General features: G+C 39.5%; 1 protein-coding gene across 3 annotated transcripts in view; it reads right to left on the reverse strand.

The window, feature by feature from the left end:
* CSTPP1 (centriolar satellite-associated tubulin polyglutamylase complex regulator 1) overlaps positions 1 to 15,982 on the reverse strand; it is a 186,159-nt gene extending 170,177 nt beyond the window's left edge. For 2 of the 3 annotated variants that reach the window (XM_030864524.2, XM_060304410.1), the window contains exon 1: positions 15,840 to 15,982. In XM_030864524.2, coding sequence (XP_030720384.1) covers positions 15,840 to 15,885 — 46 coding nt within the window. In that variant the 5' untranslated portion in view covers positions 15,886 to 15,982. The remainder of the gene's footprint in view (positions 1 to 15,839) is intronic. The other variant, XM_060304411.1, reaches the window with a different exon arrangement.
* Positions 15,983 to 24,405: the final 8,423 nt, after the last annotated feature.

Below are 24,405 nucleotides of genomic sequence, written 5' to 3' on the forward strand. Positions count from 1 at the left end.
ATAGTTTATTGTTATTTCTCAAATTTATTATCTAACATAGTTGTAAAGGAAAGTAATTTTTAAACTATCCTTGTGGTTAGGTAACTTTTAAATTATACTTTTATTATCTCTAATTTTATTTTATTATAGCTTGAGGATGCAATATATATAATTTCTACTTTTTATTAACCAAAAACTTCTTTGTATATGATAAATGTTTGTAAAAGATCCATATATTTTTTATTTCCAAATTTTCCCCTTTAGTCTTTTCCTAAATGTTCTAATTTTACCTTATTGTTTGTACATGTTGTTTGTACATACCACATGACTAATGTATACATACCATTTCCTTAGTGATGATAAACACTGAATATTAACTTAAGCAAAAATCATAGTTTTACTGGAAGGCTAGGAGGAAGGAAATTTAGAGGATATAAAAGCACTAAATCCATCATAAGAAGTCATTAGATAACATCTATAACTGAAAAATCAAGGAAAGTAGTTTAAGCATGTTACTTTAAAATATGTAGAAAAATATCAAAAGACATGGTGAAAAAATCTGTAAGTAGTCTTCTCTGAGGAGTAGGATTTAGAGGCGAGAAGTTTGGGTGGTATGGTACTATTGTGTTTTGTTAAAACTTTCATAAATCCATTTGACTGATAAAATTCTGTAGCTAATATAAATATACATTAAATTAAACAATTTTTGTTCTATTTGGATTTTCCCTCTTTACCCATTATTTGTAACATGTTGTTTTCCTAAAAGTTTTTCAATCATTTCATCTAATTATTACTTTGCAATATTTTTGTATTTTTTTCTTTTAGAATTTACATAGCCGACTTTGTTCCTATTTACGTTCTTTGTTGCTTCTTTTTTCAAAGGATTTATTTATACATCCTTACTTCAAATGTCTTAATGCTGCTCAGAATTCTTATACTTGTCCCTAGTCAAGCTATCTTTCTTCCTTCCTACAGCAACTTGTTTCTTCTTTTCCTCAGCAATACAAATTTTCTTTGCTCTCTTTTATGCCTTTTACTTTTGTTTCCCTAACTCTTAAGGAGATAACCTTGAATCTTACTTCAAAGACAAACACAAGGTTAAGTGGTCAGGTAAAGAACATCAACTTTCAGCTCCATTTCTAAGCTTAACTCTGTCCTTCACCATTTTTTAAAATTAATTAATTAATTAATTGTTGGCTGCGTTGGGTCTTCATTGCTGCGTGCGGGCTTTCTCTAGCTGCGGCAAGCGGGGGCTACTCCTCGTTGTGGTGCGCAGGCTTCCCACCCTGCTGGCTTCCCCCGTTGCCGAGCACGGGCTCTAGGCGCGCGGGCTTCAGCAGTTGTGGCACGTGGGCTCGGTAGTTGCGGCACATGGGCTCTAGAGCGCAGGCTCGGCAGTTGTGGCGCACGAGCTTAGTTGCTCCGCGGCATGTGGGATCCTCCCGGACCAGGGCTTGAAACCACGTCCCCTGCATTGGCAGGAGGATTCTTAACCACTGCGCCACCAGGGAAGCCCTCCTTCACCATTTTTACTTTCTGTCTGTTGTTCAAATACAATTATTCTTTGTAGAGTCAGGGTTTCTTTCTTTTTCTTTTTTATTGATATATAATTGACATATATTAATTTCAGGTGTACAATATGACGATTCAATATTTGTATATATTGTGAAATGATCACCACAGTAAGTCTAATTAACATCCATCATCATACACAGTTACAATTTTTTTTCTTGTGATGAGAACTTGTAAGATCTACTCTCTTAGCAACTTTCAAATATACAATACAGGATTATTAACTACAGTCACCATGTTGTACATTACATCCCCAGAATTTATTTACTGTATGACTGGAAGTTTGTACCTTTTCCCCACCTTCACCCATTTCACCCACCCTCCACCCTCCACCTCTCTGGCAATCACCAATCTTTTCTCTGTATCTATGAGTCCAGGTTTTTTAAAGATATTAAATATTACATACATATAAGATCATATGGTATTTGTCTTTCTCTAACTTATTTCACTTAAAATAATGTCCTCAAGGTCCATCCATGTTGTTATAAGTGGCAGGACTTCCTTCTTCTTTATTGCTGAATAATATCCTTGTAAAGTTGTTCTAAAGCCATCTTAGGACCTGATTTCTCACTTGGGAACTCCTGCTAACTGCGAAAAATCTTACCTATAAGCTGCTTTCAAATGTAATAAAATGTTTGTCCACACTAAATATAACAATAAAAGTGACATTATACTATGTTTTATAAATGTATAATTAAACATTTACCTATAGTTCAGGGTCAATAAATATTTTATAGGCATCAAATATTTTCAAAGATCTCAGAACAGTTTATAGATTAGGCACAATGCCTATAGTGCCCAATGGATAAACATAGCCCTGATTCCCACCTCCAAAAACAAGCTTGCTCCTCTGCCCTTGATCCTGGAATTCCCTCCCACCTCTTCTGAAAAAGCGTTCCATCATTTAATTATCTTGTTCTTCTCTTGGATCCTCTCTCTCTCCTCGGCTATGGCTCCCTTTCCTTCAGCCTATAAACATACTCAAGTCTCTCTGCCATCTAAAAACTTAAAAACAACAATAAACTCTCCCTACTCTTGCTATCACCCCCCCTCCTCCTTCCCCAATCCACCGAACTTCTGGAAACAAATCCAGCCTACCTATTGTCTCTAATCCCTCACCCTTCCCATTTACTCTTCAATCCAGGAAAATCTGGCGTCCTGCCACACTACTCCACTGAAACTTCGCACCTAATGCCACTAACAATCTCTTCTGCAGCTCTTATCTTATCTGACCTCTCTGCGACAAGTGCTATTACTGAACACTCCCTCCATCTTGAAACTCACTCCTCCCCCAGTTTCCGTGGCACCACATTTTCCTTGTTCTTCTAAAACTCTCACTCTCAGTATAGGAAGATAAATATCTTTATTTATTGTAAAACTAGCTCTCTGGAAACAAGATTTAAGTTCCTACAATGGGTCCAACTCCCACTCAGAGAAGTTTTATTTGGCAGCAAAGTAAGCCCCAACACCCAGCAGCCAACACAACAGTAGAGAACTAAAAGGCTAACATTCCATGTGCTCACTAAAGTGTAGAAAGGGACTCTTCTGATTTGGAAGATGTTGGAAATGTTTACAAAGGACAGAGAAGTGTTCCAAGAGAAATGACAGGAGACATAGAGTTAAGAAAGAAAAAAATAATAAAAAGGGAGCAACCATGGGCTTCCCTGGTGGTGCAGTGGTTAGGAATCCACCTGCCAATGCAGGGGGCACTGGTTCGAGCCCTGGTCCGGGAAGATCCCACATGCCGCGGAGCAACTAGGCCCGTGCACCACAACTACTGAGCCTGTGTCCTAGAGCTGGAGTGCCACACTACTGAAGCCCGCGCACCTAGACCCTGTGCCCCGCAACAAGAGAAGCCACCGCAATGAGATGCCCATGCACTGCAATGAAGAGTAGCCCCTGTTCACCGCAACTGGAGAAAGCCTGCACACAGCAATGAAGACCCAATGCAGCCAAAAATAAATAAAATAAATAAATTTATTTTTTTTAAAAAAGGGAGCAACCAAGCTCAGTAGTAGCATAAGGCAGAAGAATGGAGAACACGGACAAGGGATAAAATACTCTGTACTTAACAGAGGTAGAGGTAGGGGAGGAAAAGTCAAACACCTACTGATACATCTGTGCTTCGCTTCTGAATAAGGGCAAGCACCTACTAACAATACACATACCAGGTATGGCAGGTTATTGTTTGCACACCCCAAAATATGTGCTCCTATTCTTCTTACACACAATTGTCTGGTTGGACTTCAATTCTTAAGCTCCTCTGCAGTTAGCAGGGGCCTTATATTAAGTCCTCACCTATGAAATGTGAGCACAAGTGATGTTTGCAACTTCTGCCTTACTTGCTTAAAAGGTGTTTGCCCTGGACTTGCTCCTTCCCCTTTTCCTTTCTATAACGGGAAATGGCTACAATGGAGGCATCCTCAGAAACCATGGGTTTCAAATGGCTTGGCTGCCCTGCTAACCTGAAATCCCATGATGGCTTCCTAGAGCAGATCCTGCCATCCGCATCCTGGACTCAGGTTAAGTTAGAAAGAAATAAAGTTCTCTCTTGTATGAGCCATTGCACTGGAGGGGGCAGTTGTGGTGGTGGATCTTTTTATAACAGCTGCTCAACCATCACCCTGAGATCAGTGGCACAAAAGCACCTAGAGTACAAAACCTCAGTATACCTCAACATTTTACTGACAAAGTAGGAAACATTAGTCTGGAGAGAGGGGAGTTTTGAGCATAGGGGGAAGTTCTTACCATTAATTAATAACTATAAAGTCAGATTTAACTAACATTGATTGAATGGCACCCAAAGCACTAAATTTGGAACCAGAAGTACTAGTCAAATCTTAGCTCCACCTACTGCTATCTATTACATATAAACGTTGGAAATTTTACTTAAGTTCTCTGAGTCCCCGTTTCCTAGCATCCACCCTCATGAGTAAATGTCATAACACATCTACAGTACAATATAATAAATAATGTCTCAAATAATGACACCACAACATAAAGAAATGTTAAATTATGTTCTATTATACCAGAGAATCTGGGGAATATATCATATATTCTGTAGACATTTCTGTTAAAATATTAAGTTCTAATCCTTCAATCCTTGTGAACTGAATAGGAAAGAGGGCCTTGAGAAATCAGACCTAAAAGCAAAGCAGCTAACAACACAGGCTCTAGGGTCAGATAAACTTCATTCAAGCTTCACCTCCACATTTACTAGCTTGGTGACCTTGGGCAAGTTACATAACCTAAATTTCAGTTTCCTCATGGAAAAGTGAGGATCGGGCTGGTACCTGCCTCACAAATATCTTGTAAGGACTAAATGAGATTGCTGTCCATCTCCAGTCCTCCTGTATATGAGAATGACTCCAGCTGCCATACCAAGAGCATCTATTTGAATATATTTCCCACTTAAGACAGTATTTGGGGGGCTGGACTTACTTAGAAGTTGGAATATTACCTCTGTATTTAAAAAAATGTAAGAGAAATAATCTCTGCTAAGCAGTTAGAATTTAAATGAAATAGTGTTTCCCATTTAGTGTCATCTAATAGAAAATTAAATCTGGGAAGTGAGGTTACCCAAGTGTTACTATACTTGGAAACAACAGATGAAATTTTAAACTTGAAAATTACATGAGGGGGTCTTCTCAGGTTTTGTTGCCTAAAATCTTATGAAAATACCAACAAAAATGGAAGCAGAGATATTAGCGATAATTTTGTCAATTAAAAAATATAATTTCTCTTCTGATGTCCCTTCTACTCTAAAGATAATAACCAAAGCTGGTTTTATTACTTGGCTGAGTTTAAGAACTTTCCAGTTAGGGAACTCGATGTCAGGTCCTTCAACAATAATTATTTTCTCTTAACTACTAAGAAATATGATAAGAAAAGTTCACAATGTGAGACAAAACAATCACTTCTTTTCCTTGTGAGTTTGTTTCTTTAGAAACATGAGATCAAAACCAAATATTTACTGGAAGAACAAAGGTCAAAACAGTCTCTACCTATGTCCAGACATGGCAACAAAAATTAGCAAGATTCAGACTTCCCTGGTGGCGCAGTTGTTAAGAATCTGCCTGCCAATGCAGGGAACACGGGTTCGAGCCCTGGTCCGGGAAGATCCCACATGCCGCGGAGCAACTAAGCCCGTGTGCCACAACTACTGAGCCTGCACTCTAGAGCCCACGAGCCACAATTACTGAGCCCTCGTGCCACAGCTACTGAAGCTCACGCGCCTAGAGCCCATGCTCCTCAACAAGAAGCCACCTCAATGAAAAGCCCACGCCCCACAATGAAGAGGAGCCCCCAATCACCGCAACTAGAGAAAGCTTCCACGTGCAGCAACGAAGACCCAATGCAGCCAAAATTAAATGAATTAATTAAAAAAAATTAGCAAGACTCCAAAGACTATTCATAGGCATAATCTGGAAAAGAAAAAAGGCAGGGCCATTCTTCCTGAAGACCTAACCTATTTTCTTCTACCTGTATATTCACTATCCTCTACCATGCCAATCCTTGCAGACAAGGCAAAAGACTGATGGCACATATAAGACTTTATAAGTTAATCATGTGTTTAAATATCAGGTTTGGTGGTCTAGAGACTATCAAGAAAGACTATCAATTTTAGGTCTCATTAAATAGTTTACTTTAAGATACTTGACATATATTAATTCATCCTCTCAACCCCCATGAGGTAGCTTTTATCAACTCCATGTGTTGGGGAAATTTGATGAAGGACAATAATAATGCTATTTTCTATTTACAAAATACCTTTCTTATAAAGAGCTCCACATGTTTTATCTTCTCAGTCTTCTAACATTCCTGTGAAGTAGGTGGTAATATTACCTTTTCCTTTCTTATAGGTAAAATGCTAGGACTCAAGGGGCTTAATGACTTACTCACATGGTAGCTTGTATTTTAGCCACTAACTAGAACATACTGCTTGGGATTAACACTAGACCATGGACTCAAGTCTGAACTGCACATAATTCAAAAGTGTCAAGCTTCTAGTTTTCTCTACAGCCATCTTTCAACACATCACATTCCAAAAAAGAGTGGGGTCATGCTTGCTGTTTAAGCTCATGTGCTCACTGTTTATAAAGCTTATTATCATTTCTCTAAATTGCACTATTTAAGTTTTGTCTAAATGCCTGAAAGCTAAATTATTTTTTGTTTACTCTCTGTGCACTAGTATTATAAATGATGTCATCAGGAATATACAAAACTGTTAGACAAAGCTGCAGGGCCAATAAAAGCAACTCACTTGGGCAAGAGTGTGCTTCTTCTTCTCCCCCCGCCCCCCGCCCTCCTCCTTTTTTGAAGTAGGCATCACACAAAAAGATGACTCATTAAGCCCAAAAGAGTTGACTATGCCATGTAAGGGCTTCTTATGCAGCCCTCCACAAAGAGACCTGAGTGGCAGCATAAGGCCTCCTCTTCTGTGCATTTTCCTCCAGGCAGAATGTGCATTTGTGTGGCTACATACACAATTATAATCTCCCCTGAAAAGCAATTCCTTCCATATGACAGGCTGAACAGTGGCCTGAGTGCTAGCCTCATGTTGCCTGTGCAGTTAACATGCTGAAATAGCAGACACATTTAATCTCTCCTTTCTGAAAAACTAAGATAGGACAGAAGAAGCGAAGCTGGAAAGAAATCCACACAGAGAGAAAGGAAGGCAGCCCAAGCGCCCAAACTCACTTTCTCATGGGCTGAGCTTCTTTGTGTGTTGCCTACTTACGTGTCAATTTGCAGGACTTTAGGGCATGAGAACCATGGAGCCGAGTGGTTCTGGCAGCCTCTCCATTTGACAAGCAAAGCCAGAGACATGCGGCCTTTTGGTACATTTCACATTCAAAAGTGTTATTGTTTCAAACATGCTTATTTTAAAATATATAATTTTCCCATTTAGTGCACATGTTGTATGTAAGTTGGCCACAGGAGGGGTTCTGCCACATGATCTTTAAAAAGAAAAAAAAATGGCAATGGCTCTAATGTAGCCCCATCCCTGCCAGATACCTCTGTTTACTGTGGGGGGCAGTGCGCTATCCCAGGTGAGAGAAGTCTGAATTTAACAAACACCTGATATGAAGGCTAGGGCACAAACAGATTTCTGTCTTAGATTACAGAAACTGAAGCTTGTGTTTTACCACAATTACCTGTAATCTCAGGGCCAGATAATAGTATTAACAAGACCTTGAGCTACACAATAGGACAGCTGGAAAAAGGCTCTTACTCTCTCCAAAGAACAGTGCTTTTAAAAAGCTAATTCAATGAAGAAAAAGAAAGGGCTCTGAAAGTGCCTTCTCAAACAATATTTACTTTTACTGCGTTCCTGCTAATCAAACAAAACTTAGTCACAAGCTTTTATGAAAAATACATTGGATGATTTCAGCAGTAATTACTTTGTTTAAAGAAAGGTGCTTAAGAGAAAACATAGCTAATGGGATCGGTAATTTGGTAAGTTCAGATGTGTATGGGAAAATCCCTCCTCTCTTTGATAAATCATTAAAATTCTGCTCAGATAAATGTGTTTTGACTTGAAATTCCAATCATAGAATGAGCAATTTCCTAAGGCCCATAGGGAAGTAGCGCAAGGGCATCCCAACACAGTGGGCCCAGGGATTAGTTGACAAGGGTAATTCCAGTCTTAAAGCATATTACTCTGCCCAACTGAAGATGGAATCTCAAGGAGATGCCCCCAAATTGTATAAAATTTCCTTCCTTCATAAAATATCATTTAAAAAAATGAATTAAATCTTACTGTTGTGTAACCGAAACAAAGAAAATGTGTCAACCATGAAATTAAATTTACTCATTTAGCAAACATGGTATTTATGCAAATAACAGTGATCCCCAACTTTGGGACAGCATTCAGATGAAAGATTTTAATCAGTCATCCTTTTTTTTTGTCAATGGAAGAAGGAGAAAAAAGCTTAGTGTCTCTCACACAGTAGAAATTCAATAACTATTTGTTGAACTGGAGTCCCTTCTCTCATTTGAAAAAAAAAATTATTTTGCTACTTAAAGCAGACTATTCATCTAACAATTGCGCACTTAACTTGGGCCAAGCACCGTGCTAGATTTTGGAGATACTGAGAGAATAAGCCTGCCCTTATGGCTTACATTCTAGTAAGAAACAGTAACAAAATATACAGATAGATAAATAAGATAATTGTGATAAGTGCTAAGAAGGCTATAAACACGATAATGAACTAGAGATAAGCTAATGGCTCATTTTGTCTCTTCTCATCTACTATTATTAGTTTTTAAAACTTTAATTACCTACTCAGCTTCCTAAATTTACTCATTTAGCAAATGTGGTATTTATAACAAATAAAAGAGATCCCCAACTTTTGGACAGCATTTGGAGGAAAGATTTTAAGATTACTTGAATATATAAATGATAAGCAAAGTAAACAATTTACAGAACCTTAGAATTTAAACCCTAGAATAACACTGACATCACCTGCAATCAGTTACCTTGGAGAAATGGGGATGGGTAAGGGTCAACAACGTGCCTTAGAACTCACTTGCTCTTTTTTCTCCCCAGCAAAAACATTATTAGGGCTTCCCTGGTGGCACAGTGGTTAAGAATCCGCCTGCCAGTGCAGGGGACACGGGTTCGAGCCCTGGTCTGGGAGGATCCCACATGCTGTAGAGAAACTAAGCCCGTGCGCTACAACTACAGAGATGGGAAATAAGTGTCATTATAGAGCAAGTGAACTGTATATATGCAGGTGTCTTGGCGATTTCCCAATTTTGTTGGCACTTATTAACACTGTCACTTTGTGTTACAGTCATTTATGAATATGTCTCATCTCCCATCTTTGGCATAAGTTTCCTGTAGGAAGGAACACTTCGTATTCATGCTTTGCTTTATATAGAGAAGGTATTCAGGAAGAAAGAAAGAAAGAAGGAACAATTAGGAAGAAAAGAAAGGAAGCGGAAGGGGGGAAGAAGAAAGGAAGGAGATTGTTTTGTGAACACGTTCATTACTGTTTTTAAGTGACCAGCTTTATATATTTTAAACCTAGTTTCCAAAGATTTAGGAAGTCAGCGTAACATCTGTAATATTTCTTTTTCTTTCTGCAACAACCCAAGCATTCTAAAGTTCTAACAGTATTTCTGTTGACTTATTGTAAATAGCAATGTTTCCTAGCATAGGGTTGTGTTTGGAAGATTCACTCATTATATTCAAACAAAAATAAGTTTGCTTATCAGGATTCATCCAAAAGCAAAAAAAGAAATTGTGCCAGGCAGTAAGACAAGTAAATATCATGTGCTATGATATCAGCAAATGCAAAAAAATAAGATTAGTAACACTTAATAATCTTCAACATAGAAAGAATCATATGTCAGAACCTTTGTCAAGGCTTGAAAAAACTGTATCAACCTCATGACTGGAAGGGACTATATCAGTTACTGTTGGATGTTGTCTTAGTCCAGGTACTCTGAGAAGCAGACAACAAGACAGGATCAGACATGCAAGAGATATACTGAAAAGCCCATGAGGGAAAATGGGGAGGGAGCTGGAAGAAGCTGGGAGAGCTGACAGACCACAATGCAGGGTTGACCCTTGTAAAGAAGAGCGAGGGAGTAAGAGTATTAGACTGCAGTGCAGTGGGAGTCCTCAAGCCAAAGTCACCATCAGAGGAGTCACACTTCTCATAAAAGTGGGTCTTCCCCACCCAGTCATCCGCTGGGAGCAGCCTGCGGGAAGTGTGACCTCAATGTGAACAAGGTGTTGGATTGAGAGCTGGGGTTCAGAGTTAATTACCCTCCCCTCCACATAATAGGGGATCTGAGAGGCACAATTTCATGGCTGCCACAGATGTATTACATTTTTGTTAAAATGTAGGAATAATAATAGCAGCTAATATTTATTGAGCACTACCCAGGTGCTCTAGAAGGAAAGGTATCTTACTCATCTTTGTGTATCCTCTTTTTACAATGCAGATACAATGTAGCAGCCAGGCATTGCTCTAAAAGCTTACATGTATGAGGTAAGTACATTTTGCATACCAGGAAACTAAGGCACAGAGAAGTTGAGTAACTTCTTCAAGGTCACACAGCTACACAAAGTACATAGATTATTGTCATTAAAACTCTCCTAAATGGTTTATTTTTAGAAGTTATCTTCCTTATTGCCTGCAATTGAGAGATGAGTCCAGTGGCAAGAAGGAACTGGAATTTTACTATTCCCTGATCCATCCTGGTTCCTAGTATGCCCCCTCCTGGCAGAAATGTTAAATTAAGCTCTTAGAGTCACCTGAACTTACTCCAGAATCCATGCAACCATTATAAGCTGGTCTATGCAATAGTTGGAGCCTCATTTTTGGAGTTGCTCAAGGTATTCATTGCATGGAGTTTAACAATGTGGACTCTGGAGTCAGACTGCTAGATTAGAATTCTGCCTCTAGGACTCACTAACTAGTTATTTAATACCTTTGTGCTGTAGTTTCCTCATATGTGAAATGGAGATAAAAATTGAAACTATCTTCGTGTGCATTAATGTTTATAAAGCACATAAAATGTTACCTGGTACATAGTAAGTACTTAATAAGTCTTAGTTATTGCTGTTAGCTGCTCACATTTGGGGGACCCTAAGGTCAGATTATTCATATTCAATTTAACACACGTGTATATATAAAGTGTCTAGATTGTGAAAGGTAGGTATACAATGATGAGAAAGATACAATTCCTGTGTTCAGGAAACTGATTTGCAACTAATGAACTGTTTAAGAACTCCATTCTTAAAAGGGAAGCAAGGATCACTACCCTTTACAGGCAATAGATATTTTGGTTTGTTTATTTTTATCTTCTTGGTAGAGAGGAAAAAACAGGCATGGAATCCGATAAACCTGGATTTGAATCCCTGCTTTTATGTATCATCACCTATGTGACTTTGTACAAATCAATTAGCCTTTCTAAGCCTCAGTTTCCTTATTTGTAAAATGAGGAGACGATATTAATAACTACTAAATAGGACTAATAATAACACCTAACTGTATGGTGGTTGTGAAGATTAAATGAGTTAAGGCACAGTGCTAAGCATAAATGAAGTGCTCAAAAACTATAGCTTAAAAATAACTGTCCAGTTTATTGTGTCCTCTAAAACTATAGCCCTCAAAGGAGAAAGACCATCTCGGATTTCCTGGAGTTATCTATTATGCCAATCCACTACCAGTCTCAGTGAGAATAAGCAGTATCCATAGAAACAGAAGAGGCAAATTGAAGCATGAGTGAAAGCAAGCACCTCACCAATTTAGGTGGGGTAAAATAATAAACCTCACACCCTCATGCTTACACTCAGGTCAGCACGTAGGTAGTGTGTTTTGCAAACCTGGGACCAGAACAGGCTGCCCTTCAGCTCTAGAGAACTCTCCACACCCAACCAGATACACAGACACACCTCAGCCTCTGGCAGAAGCTTCCAATAAGTAGCTTTCATAAAGTGGAAACCTTTCAAGGGCTCTATATTTATTTCATCTCCTTACCAGACTCTCCTCTCTCTCTATTCACGCCTGGGCATTAACATAGTTCCTATCACTCCATTCTGATGAGTGCAGGCATGAACATCATGGAGTCAGTTCTGTAATGATGATCTTAAGATCCTAAGCCATTCCAGGCCATGATTACAGGTTCCTAATCCACAAAGTCAGCAGGGAATGGATCAGTTTACCCAACAGGATGAAAGACTGTTTTCTTCACTAGTAGTCAAAAAGGCAAATATAAGCCCTGGCTAGCAGGCAGAAGGGAAAATCTATGGATATTCACTGAATAGGTATCCCTGTCGTTTATACCATAATACTAAAAAGAGGTCTCCAGAAACACTTACCAAGGGATATTGAGCTTTCACTTTTCTGATGCACTGAAAACCTAGAGCTTTTCTATCTATGCAATTTTCGTTTTTCTATGTGTATTTTCTTCTCTAGGCCTACACATGTGACTTTATAACTTATTTAAAAAAAAAGAAGAAGAAGAAGGAGAAGGAGGAGGAGAAGGAGAGGAGGAGGAAGAAAAGCCAAGCCAAAAATAACCCCTTGGGCTTCCCTGGTGGCGCAGTGGTTGAGAGTCCGCCTGCCGATGCAAGGGACACGGGTTCGTGCCCCGGTCCGGGAAGATCCCACATGCCATGGAGCGGCTGGGCCCGTGAGCCATGGCCGCTGAGCCTGCGCGTCCGGAGCCTGTGCTCCGCAGCGGGAGAGGCCACAACAGTGAGAGGCCCGCGTACCGCAAAAAATATATAAATAAATAAATAATAAAAAAGTTAAAAAAAAAAAAAAAACCTCTGTATTTAAATTTTCAAATCAGAAAATATTTTATTAAATTAATCTATAAGGGGTGATTTTCAGTGGTCATTATATTGAGGGTGACTGCTTCAAAACAGCAACAGCATGCCTCTAAAAGAGACCAAACTGTAATGGGCAGGGTTGTTCTCAACTAAAGACAAATGCATTTCAGCAGAGTTGTATGGTCTGAGGAACCATGAGGAAGCCAATGAGTAGTATGACCCTGCTTAGGGCAGTATGAACGTCCAGATGGTGAATGGGACAGGAAGTTAAGGCACTTAAATATGCAACAGAACCTGAAGGAGGTTCAATAATCCAGGGTTCAATAATTAGATAAGTGGTTAGAAACTGAAGCTTTTACAACCAACCTGAAATCTTGATTCTGTTTATAGATTTATTATCAACATTGCCACTGAATTAGTGGCTGTAAAAAGCCACTTTTGGAGGGACCACCAACTTCTACTCACCAAAGCACCGGTATATTAAATATGTCAAGCCTTTGAGGCATATAATTTAAATATGTTAAGACTTTGACACAAACATCCAAGGAAGTGAACAATAGACTAGGCTTTTCAAATATTTCATAGATTAGTACTGAGTAAATAAGATAAAATACATAAAATCCTTAGCAAAAGTCTAGGCATTGTTAGACATTGATATTCTTATTCATTGGATGCAAAATTATCTGTGATATAACAATGCTCTCTCTCTCTCTCTCTCTCTCTCTCTATATATATATATATATATATATCCCTTTCAAAAACTACACGGCCCTTAAACCTGGTGAAAAGATGCTCAACTTCAGAAAAGAAATGCACATTAAATCTACCTGGGACTATTTGTCACTTAACAGGTTGAAAAAATCTGATGGTTTGAGTTTGATATACTTTGTTGGAAAGACTATGGGGAAACAGGCATACTCTTACATTGCTAGTGCAGTGTAAAATGGTACAACCCCTGTGAAAGACGATTTGGCAATATCTATCAATATTTAAAATGCATAGGTCCCTGACCCACCAATTTCACTTTGTGGAATTTATCCTTGCAGATATACTAGCAATGGCACAAAATTACAGGTTATTCAGTGGGGTATTTTCAGTAATAGCAAAAGGCTAAAAACAACATGTGTACCAACAGAGAATTGGTCAAATAAATTATTTAAAATACTATGTAGCTAAACATTTTTTTAAAAGAATGAGAAAGCTCTCACTGACACAGAAATCACTCCGAGATATATTGAATAAAAAAAGTGTATTCTCCCTTATATACCTAATAAACTAAACTCTGGAAGGATACACAGGAAACCAGCAATAGTGGTTACTAGTGGGAGGCTGAGGATGGTTGGAAACTGGCAGATGGGGGGAAAGGGGTTGGAAGAGACTTTTCATTATAAACTTCTTTATGTTTTTTAATCTAGTTTCCATATTACTAATTCAAAAATTTAAACTAGAATTGTTTTTCATTAAAAAATGTGTATAGGGCTTCCCTGGTGGCACAGTGGTTGAGAGTCCGCCTGCCAATGCAGGGGACAAGGGTTTGTGCCCCGGTCCGGGAAGATCCCACATGCCGCGGAGCGGCTGGGCCCATGAGCCATGGCCGCTGAGCCTGCGCGTCCGTAACCTGTGCCCCGCAACAGGAGAGGCCACAAGAGTGAGAGGCCCGCGTACTGCAAAAAAAAAAAAAAAAAATGTGTATAGTACATCCATACAATTGAATATTATTCAATGATAAAAAGAAATGAACTATCAAGCCAGGAAAAGACATGGAGGGACCTTAAACGCATGTTGCTCAGTGAAAAAAGCCAGTCTGAAAAGGTTACGTACTCTATGACTCCAACTATATGACATTCTGGAAATGTAAAACTTTAGAGACAGTAAAAAGATGAATGGTTGCCTGTGGTTGGGGGACCGAGGGAAGGATGAATAGACAGAGCACAGAGGATTTTCAGGGCAGTGACACTATTCTGCATAATACTATAATGGTTGATACATGACATCATGCATTTGTCAAAACTCATAAAACTGTACAACACAAAGAGTGAACCCTAATGTAAACTGTGGATTTTGGTTAATAATAATGTATCAGTATTGGTTCATCAATTGTAATGAATGTACTATATTAATGTCACATGTTAATAATGGGAAGCTCTGAGTGAGAGAGAGAGGGAGTATATGGGAACACTCTATAATATCTGCTCAATTTTCTGTAAACTTAAAATTGCTCTACAAAATAAAGTCTATTAATTTTTTAAAACGTGTGCATACATGTATGTATATACATGTATATACATACATACACACAACATACATATATCCTTTTTTCATCCAGTAAATGCCTTACACACTGAAGGTGTTACAGTGTGTGTAAAGTATTACAGCCACAGCCTTAATGGCCAAGAGCTCAAGCTCAGGAGTGGGCAAATTAGGTTCTGATCCTAGCCCTACCATTTTATAGCTGTGTGGCCTTATTTGTGCAAGTCACCTCTTCGGCCTCAGTTTCGCTGTCTGCAAAATGGAAGAAAAACACAGTCTCCTCCTGGGGCTGTTATGAAGATTCAATAAAGAATGCACGTAAAATGCTTAGCATAGTGTCTGATGTAAAAGAAATGCTCAAAAATGTTAGTTGCCGCTATAACGGTTAAATGATTGTTCACAGAATGACTGATTTGGCACTTCAAGGTTCCAAGGTTACTCCACTGGCAGCATATCAGTAATACCCCCAAAGGCCCCTCAATTCTCAACTCCAACCTAGCCCACTTAGGACACAATCCACACTGTCTGAGCTCCAGCGGGTATACTTCAGCATTCTTTACTCCCAGATGGTGTTTTCCTCCTCGCTGGGCCTTACAAGTTCAGGCCCTGGACCGCCCCCACCCCGCCCCTCCCTAGCCCACCCTACCCGTTCCCACTCAGACCTCGCCCCGGGCTCCTCCCCAAACCCTGGCCTAATTCGTCTGCACTTCTTTCCTTCCCCGAAGCTGAAGGAAGCGCCTACCCAGATATTCGTAGTCCGGTAGGGCTAGGCGTTCCGGACTCAGCATCCTTTGACCAGGGTAGCTTCAGAGCTCCAGCTCTCCCGCTTCCGGAAGCCAGGTCGAGGGCTCTCTCTGTTGCCATGGCACCCACGCTGCGGCAGGAGAGGCTAGAGGCGGAGAGGGTGTCACGCAAATAGTCTCCGTATCGCAACGTCAAGCTGGCCACACTAGTTCCGGGAGCTGCCTCTTCGCGGCGGTCGTAGTTTCTTTGGCCTCCCTTTCTTGAGGCGTTGGTTTTAGAGGAATTTGAGGTGGAGAGTTCCTTTGAAACCATCATATTTCCCGGTGTCGAAAAATTATTGCCAGCCCTCTATATACCCGCAATTTCTGAATTTCATAACTACTCCTTTATACAACTGTTATCCTAAGTCACAATAATAGCTCCCACCCCTAAATTCCCATAAACATTTACTATCCCATTACCTATTTTTATCTCCTTATTATTTATCATCTTAAATTACTACAAAGTGCTTTCACGTGCGTATATCTTGGCTGCTTCTTGAGGTCAGGGATGTGTCTTTTCTGCCTGTGACAAGTCTGGGCATCCAGAAAGTGCTCATTAAATTCTCTATGACTTCATTGACATTTCCTTTCAAATTCCTCTTTATCTTTATAGCCCCTCCTTCTACTTCTATCCCTTACTATTTGGTACCCTTCCCAAGTGTCTTGTCTTTTCTTTTTTTTTTTTCTTACAAAGACACTTCACTTCTTGGGGGGATGGGATGCACAAACAAGGACACCTATTGGATTTTTTCCCTTATATCCCTAATTGCTCACTTTTCCTTTAAGAGGGGAGAGTGTTCATTGGTTTTCAAGTTCCCAGATATCTGGATATTTCTCTTTTTGCACCTCTCCACGCCCAACAACGGCTTAGTGGTGTGTACCACTCATCACAGTTCAAACATAGTAGAAAAGGTCACTCTCTCCTCACTTTTTTAGTTAGCTCTCCCCCCACATGAGGTGAGGTTTTGTGGAAAGAAAGAAAACAAAAATCATTCTATCAAAGGAATGATTGGGAAACCAGTGGACCACCTACACTGGGAGAAAAAGGAAAGAGGAGGTTCTTCTCTTTGTGTTCTGAGTGGTCTATTCTTAGCCTTCTCCAGTAGAAGCTTCAAACCTCCTAATTCTCTGTTTCCCTTAAAATTGTATATGTGTCTCATTTCTAGGCTCCGGTGAGTCACTCTGAGTTTGGATGTGGTAAGGATAAAGGGACAGAGCCGAACTCAGAGCAGCATTTATTATCTTGAGGTAATAAGTTAACTAATTTGGTATTTGATGTGAAGTCCTGCATATCATAAAAAAATGTTTGCCTTCTACCTCCACCCTTGCCTCCCACCCCCTCCCCTACCCCATGCACCTTGAGAGTTATGGGAGTTTCATAACTTTCACACCTGTGGCTTTTTACTATATTATTAATAAAGTAATAGGATGATAATTATTAAGGATTACAATTTCATTTTATTTCCAAGCAACCGGAAGCTATTCTCAGATCATTTCATTTGTCCTCATAAAACTTTCTAATGCACTTCTCCCTTTTCTAAGTAGGGAAACCGAGGAACATGTCAGGAAAATGACTTGTCTAGCATCATCCAGCCAGTCAGTGGGAGAGCTGGAACTGGATCTCAGCGATCCCAACCTCCAGGCTAGTGGTCTGACCGCTAAACCACACAGCCTCTTTTTTTAGGGTTTGTTGGCTTGGGTTTTATTTATTTATTTTTCTTTTTGCTCTGCCCTGCCAGCAACTGGAAGCTCCCAGACAAAAGAAGAGAATTTTGAGTCCAGGCTGAACATTTGACATCCCCTTATTTGTGGGGCATTATCCTGGGACTCGGAGGGTGCTGCTGTTGGGGTCTGTGTGGTGGAGCTGGGAACCAGCCCCAAGAATATAGCTTTGTTTGGGGATTAACCCATTTGTGGTTATAATAATGATAAGTTTCAGCACCAGTGGCGCCCGACTGTTAATGACTCAAAGAAAGCTAAATAAGAACAAGATGTCATCTCTGGAGCAATTTGTAGGTTTTTCCTACAGCTCCATCCCTTCCATAAAAATCCTAAGGGCCCTTATATTTAAAGTCAGTCTTCCACTCAATGTCCTAAACAGTCTATTGAGGAGGAAGACTTAGAAAAGGGCAGGTGGTCGTTAAGCTAAGGCTTCAAGAAAATTTGGGGTTGCACAGAAATAGCAGGTAGCCTTTTTAATGGTGGTGGAATTACTGCTTACAATTTTCTTCTTTATACTTTTCCATATTGTTAAATTTTTTCTATAATAGGCATGCGCTATAACCTGAAGACAAACAAACAATAAATGAGTGGCTTAAAAATCTTTAAAAAATTTTTTAGCAGAAGTGATGACATTCCATATAGTGTTTGTTTTTCCCAAGAAGGAGCCATTACTTTTAGATTTCTCTTCTGCCAGTACATTACACAAATAAGTTTTGGCAACGGGTCAGTAGTGAAGGAAGTTTTTCAGTGAAACATACACAACATCAGGTCTTAAGAAAAGGGGAAATACACAAGAATTGTTAAAGTCAAGTGTATTTCTGTGACCCTGTTGAATGTAAGAAAAGGAAAACATGTCAGCCTTCAATTTAGATGTGCTTTTCAGGTTCTTAAATTATCATTACGTACGTCTGAAATTTTTATCTAAACAATAATCATCCAGATAGACCAGTAAATCAGAAATCAACTCCACAATCCTGAAAATAAGCAAGTATTATGAAATTGGTCAAAACATAGAGAGTGCTTGAGAGGCGACAGTACTACTGCATAAGGAATGGAAACATCAAACTCAAAACAACAGGAAAAATACCCACAAAAGAGGATATGCTGAGACACGAATTTATCAGATTATAATTCCTAATTTTAAAGAGAAAATTAATAGACATCTCTGGCTCTGCTGAGGACCTATGAAGAGACTGATAGGGAAGAAAATCCTCCCTGTTATTGAAAACCACAGAAGAGCAAATATAAATGTACCAAATAGTTTTAAACGTCAAGGAAACAATAGAAAGAAAAAATGCAGTATGACTTATTCTTACAAAGCAGGTTCAAGAAACTAGGACAAGCTTTTATCAACTCATCAAGCAGAAAGATGCTAAAGGCGAAGTAGCTACTAAGAAATGCAGGTCATGAAATTCATGCTGAGCTACTAGGCTCTTCTTCAAAGACTTATCTTCCATAAAAGCAAAGCAGAAACTATGTGTGATGCCACTGTATGAGATTTACATGTTTAGTTTAAAATGATATTTACAGACCAATCATTTTGGACTGCCACAGGTCAACAGACCAGAGCTTTGGGAGAATTTGCAAGGAAAAATAAATGTTCCCATTTCTTGGGCAGTTAAAGAAAACTAGTGCATTTCGAGAGAGTGGTTAAGAGGACATGGCTTAAATTGAACTGGAGCTCAAAGACAATTACAGATTTTTACCTTCTTGTTATTTTATATTTTCAGTGCTGCAAAAAGAGTTGGGAATTACACTTTCATGTAGTGTAAAACGGAGGAGGATTTTCTGATCCTTCTTGGTAGCCCACAAAAATTAGCTGTGCCTTCCTCTGTCCTGGAGCATGCACAGCGATAACTATTTGTGTCATTTTCACTAAGGAAATAGTAGGACAACACGACTCATTTAACATATTAGGTAAAATGGAAAAATTCCTTGAAACCCAAACTAACAAGTTTCACTCAAGAATAAACAGATGGGGGGCTTCCCTGGTGACGCAGTGGTTAAGAATCCGGCTGCCAATGCAGGGGACACGGGTTCAAGCCCTGGCCTGGGACGATCCCACATGCCACGGAGCAACTAAGTCCGTGTGCCACAACTACTGAGCCTGTGCTTTAGAGCTCCGCAACAAGAGAAGCCACCGCAATGAGAAGCCCACGCACCGTAACAAAGAGTAGCCCCCGCTCGCCGCAACTAGAGAAAGCCTGCACTTAGCAACAAAGATCGACCTGAAAAGCTGTATATTTATAAAGAAATGGAATTTTTAGTTAAAAATCTTCCCACAAAAAGAACTCCAATTTTCAAAAATGTGATTTTGTACTTTTATAAACATTTAAATTTATAAACTAAAATAGAAAACATTATCTAATTTTCCTTTGGAATTCTTCATTGATCCATGGGTTATACAGAAGTGTATTATTCAAAATTTCCATATATTGGGGGATTTTCCAAAGGTGTTTCTGGTTTTTTGTTTGTTTGTTTTTGTGCAGCTTGTGGGATCTTAGTTCCCTGACCAGGGATTGAACCAGGGTCCTTGGCAGTGAAAATGTGGAGTCATAACCACTGGACCACCAGGGAAGTCCCTGATTTCTAGTTTAATTCCACTGTGGTCAGATATACCTGGAGAAAACTTATATGACTTGAATCTTTTTTACCTTTATTGAGAATTGTTTTATGATCTGGAATATGGACTACCTTAGTAAATATGCCTTAGTAAATGTTCTGGGTGCTCTTTGAAAAGAATGTATACCCTATTGTTGGGTGGAGTGTTCTATAAATGTTAATGTACACAGGTTATACATGTGGATAAGGACTGGAAATGAAATTGAACCAATATTTTTAAAAGTAGACTTAAAAAATATTTATGTCATTAAAAAAAAAACCCAATTTGAATTATCCTACTAGATTCTGAGTTCCTGGAGGTCAGAGACAGTCTTCATTCACCTTTAAGTTTCTAGAATCATACACAGTCCCTGACAGAATACGTGCCTGTTAAATAGACGTTTTTCCCCACTTTAGATTAAAAGTTTAGAAAATGAAAGCCATCCAATCCACAGGACTTATGGTTGCCTCACAGGAACCAGTTCATGAAACAAATTTATTAAATAAAAAGGCCAGCAAATGGCAAGGCATCATTGAGAAGGAGATTAAAAATCAATCAGAAAGCATTGGCATCACCTCCTTACACCTAAATACTATGTGTGACAGATCACCATATTAAGAAATACCCAGAAAAAAAAGCAACTAACTCAACAAAAGGCATAGAGACGATGCTGCAAGTAGACAGGCTAAGGTAACTAGCTCAGGAAGATGAGAGGGAATCTACTTGGAATCATTAAATAAACTTAGGATATGAACTGGATGAACTGGAAGTTCCCAAGCTTTAGACTCTTAGGACAAAAAGCCACAGTCTATGTGTCTAGTTTTTCTCCCCCAAGCCATCCTCTACATTGTTACAAGAGTTTATTGTTCTAAATGTTAAATTTGACCATGTTACTGCCTTACTTTAAAAACATTGTTAACTCACCATTACTGGGATGAATCAAAATTCCTTAACATGCAGACATATATATTCCTTCACAGTTGGGTCCCAACCTACTTTTCCAGCCACTGTGCCATTTATTCTTCCCTACACACTTAATTCTCTAGCTATGCCTTTCTACTCACTATTCCCAAACATACTGAGCTCTTTCACACCCTCTTGCTTTGGGATAAGCTCTTCTCTCTGCCTAGAATGTACCTCTCCCACATTTTCTGCCTAGTAAACTCTTACACATCCTCTAAGACTTTGGCAAAATGGTACCACTTCCAGGAACCCTTATCCAATCTCCTATATAAAACAGGGTAAAGGCTGAGTGAGAACAAGGCAAATGCAAGATGGTAAGCTCTGAGGCTATGATATTGAGCTGGGAGCGGCCATGGAAGGGTCTGGGGAAACAGCATTCTAAACAGAGGAGACAGCTTGTGCAAAAGTTGTAAGAAATGATAGCATGTTACAGAGCTGAAAGAAAACCAGTGTGGCTAGAGTAGAATGAGTAAGGGGAAAAGTGGTCAAAGAATTAGGCAAAGGCCAGCTCATGAAGGACCTCAAAGGACATGTAAGAAGTACAGCTATTATTCTAAGTGCAGTAGGAATCCATTGGAAGGTTTTAAGCCTGGTAATAACATGACCTGATTTGTTTTTTAGGAAGTCACTGTGACTGCTGTGTAGAAAGTGAATTATAAAGGGGCATGTGTGAAACAGACCATTTACATAGATGCTTGAGTCATGTTTGTTACTAAATGAGTATTTATTCATTGATCCATTTGTTTATCCACCGTTCTAAATTCATCTTTACTACTGAAATAAGCAAGACATACTGACATGTTTGCTGCAAAAGCTCTATTTATACGTGCCAGGTGTGTGACTATCAAGCTTCCAGGAGATTAAAAAAATATATCTAGGAAGTCCCACTTTTCAGGGTGTGTCCCAAGTTATGCCAGGGAACTGAATCAGCCATGGTACCCAGATCCTGGCTCAAATACTACTGCTGAGCTGGAACGTGAAAAGTGTTGGTACTTGAGGTGGTGGTATGGAGGGTTTGCAATTAAAGAAGCACAAAAATGCAAATCAGACTATTCCCTTATACTTTCTTTGTTTTTTCTTTTTTCCTGGTCTCCAGTAGTAGCCCCCTGAACCTAGATAAAAGCATACCATTGCTAAAAGTTAATTATATTTTTCTATAAATCTTTCCTGGCTCAGGGCCTTTGTACATACTGTTCCTTCTGCCTAGAAGACCCACCTCATCCACACTTAGCCTGATGAATCTTACTCAGCATGCTAGTGTTAGTGCCTCTGACAGGCCTTCCCTGAACCCCCAAATCTAAATCAAGTCTATCCTTTCATAGAACCCTGTACTTTTCCTTGAACACCCCTATCATTTGTAGCTTTAAATTCATTTGTGAGATCATTCTTTTAATGCCTCTGTATACTTGTAGCCTCCCCAGCCATCAGAGTGTAAGTTCCAGGGACCCAATATATCTGTTTACTACTGCCTCTACAGTGTCTGGCACATAATATACCCATAATAAATACTTACTCCCACTAAGTGAGTTAATATTGGAAATAGGCATCCCTAGGCAGATAGGTATAGGACTCTTTTAGCTCCTTTCCTTTAGCTGTGCTTTCTCTTGTTTCTCTTGTTTTCCATTCTATAGCTTTAAGAACTCCTTCCTCCATTCACACAAGAAAGTGATCCTAGAGATGGAGCGATTCTTTTTTTAAGACTCATGTTCTTAACTTTTTAATCAGGGTCTCTCAACCTCAGCACTATTAACATTTTGGGCTGAATAATTATTTGTTGTGGGGAGGGATGTCTTGCTTATTGTAGGATGTTTAGCAGCATCCATGGCCTCTACTCATTATTTGCCAGTAATACCTACTCCCCAAAATGTCTCTAGGCATTGCCCCATGTCAGCAAAAATCACTCCTGATTAAGAACCACTGTTTTAAAGTGTGGAAATATCAAACCTTTTACTCTTTTAGAAGAATTATGTTTAGAATTCAGGTTGTTGAATGATGCCTGGGTTGTAAGAGGATTCTACCAACCCAACTGGATCAAAATAGTGCCCATTTCTATCTTGTTTCTGTAGCACCCCCAGGGTATCCTTTGAAAAGGCCATTAGTGATGGTCTAATTCAGGGCAATATTCTGATCTTAGAAATTCAGTCCCCTGGTCTGTCCTTCAAGGATGAGGAAAGGGGTGGTGTTTCTGAGGAAACGAATGTCTCTGAGACACTTCTGGAATTGGCAATCGCCTACAACTTTCCTAGGGGCATGTCCCAGGGGACAATAAAAGGGAGACAAACAGCCCATTCTGGCATGCTTTTCAGGATCTCTCACTCTAAACAAGACAGTCTGAGAGGCCTGGTAAAAATAAATATGGCTTAGCACTCCTGGCACAAGAGCAGTTTCTGACAGCCAAGACTTAACTCACCCTAGGGGGTGACCCAGCCAGGGACTATGCATGAAGTTCATTTCTCCCTATTGATATTCCCAGTGACTCACAGCAGCCTGGGATTGCTCTGTGCACCAGAACTGTGCTGAACCATGGAGGAGGAGGACTCGGGATGCACACAGAAAATTCAGTCTCTTGAGCCTGAGTCAGACAGGGACAGCCAGCTTCCCTGTTCCTCCTCAATCCCAGAAAAACAACACAAATCATGCCTTCTGGAAAGGAACCTGTCTTTTGAATACAGAGCGGAAACTGTTTATAAATTCTTAATCCCCTGACATTGAAAGTATGGTGACTGCCTGTTCTGGATTTTTTGGGGCAAATGTATTCATTATACCACACGTCCTTAGTTTTCATTGTGGGAAAAAAAAATGCTCTCCAGAATCCTAAGGTCTTCCTCAACAGGTCAAAAAGCAAGTCGTCGTAAGCAACGTATATTGAAACCTTGAGACCGACGAAGGCTGCATCAAAACGTTGTGGGGAGGAGGGATTGAGAATCAGCCTCTACTTTTTCACCCTTTTCTCCTTGGATTTTAGGCTAAGATGACATAGGCCTTAAAGGTTGACTTTTTCCTAGCAGTAAGATCAAGTAAGCCTGACCTGACTCGACTGCCGCCTTCAGTCGGCAAAAAGAACTACATACACAGAAAATGCCTCATGGTATTTGTTACCATGGTGACGTTAGTTCAACATTTCATCTGCATAAAAATTTTAGGCAAAACAGAATAGAGAAATACTGGCTAAGAAGCAGTTAACAACGCATTTTTTCCTTGCTATTGCAAAGTTAACGTTAGCTTTGGTCAAAGAT

The sequence above is a fragment of the Globicephala melas genome, chromosome 8 (assembly GCF_963455315.2).
Source record: "Globicephala melas chromosome 8, mGloMel1.2, whole genome shotgun sequence".
Classification (NCBI taxonomy): domain Eukaryota; kingdom Metazoa; phylum Chordata; class Mammalia; order Artiodactyla; family Delphinidae; genus Globicephala; species Globicephala melas.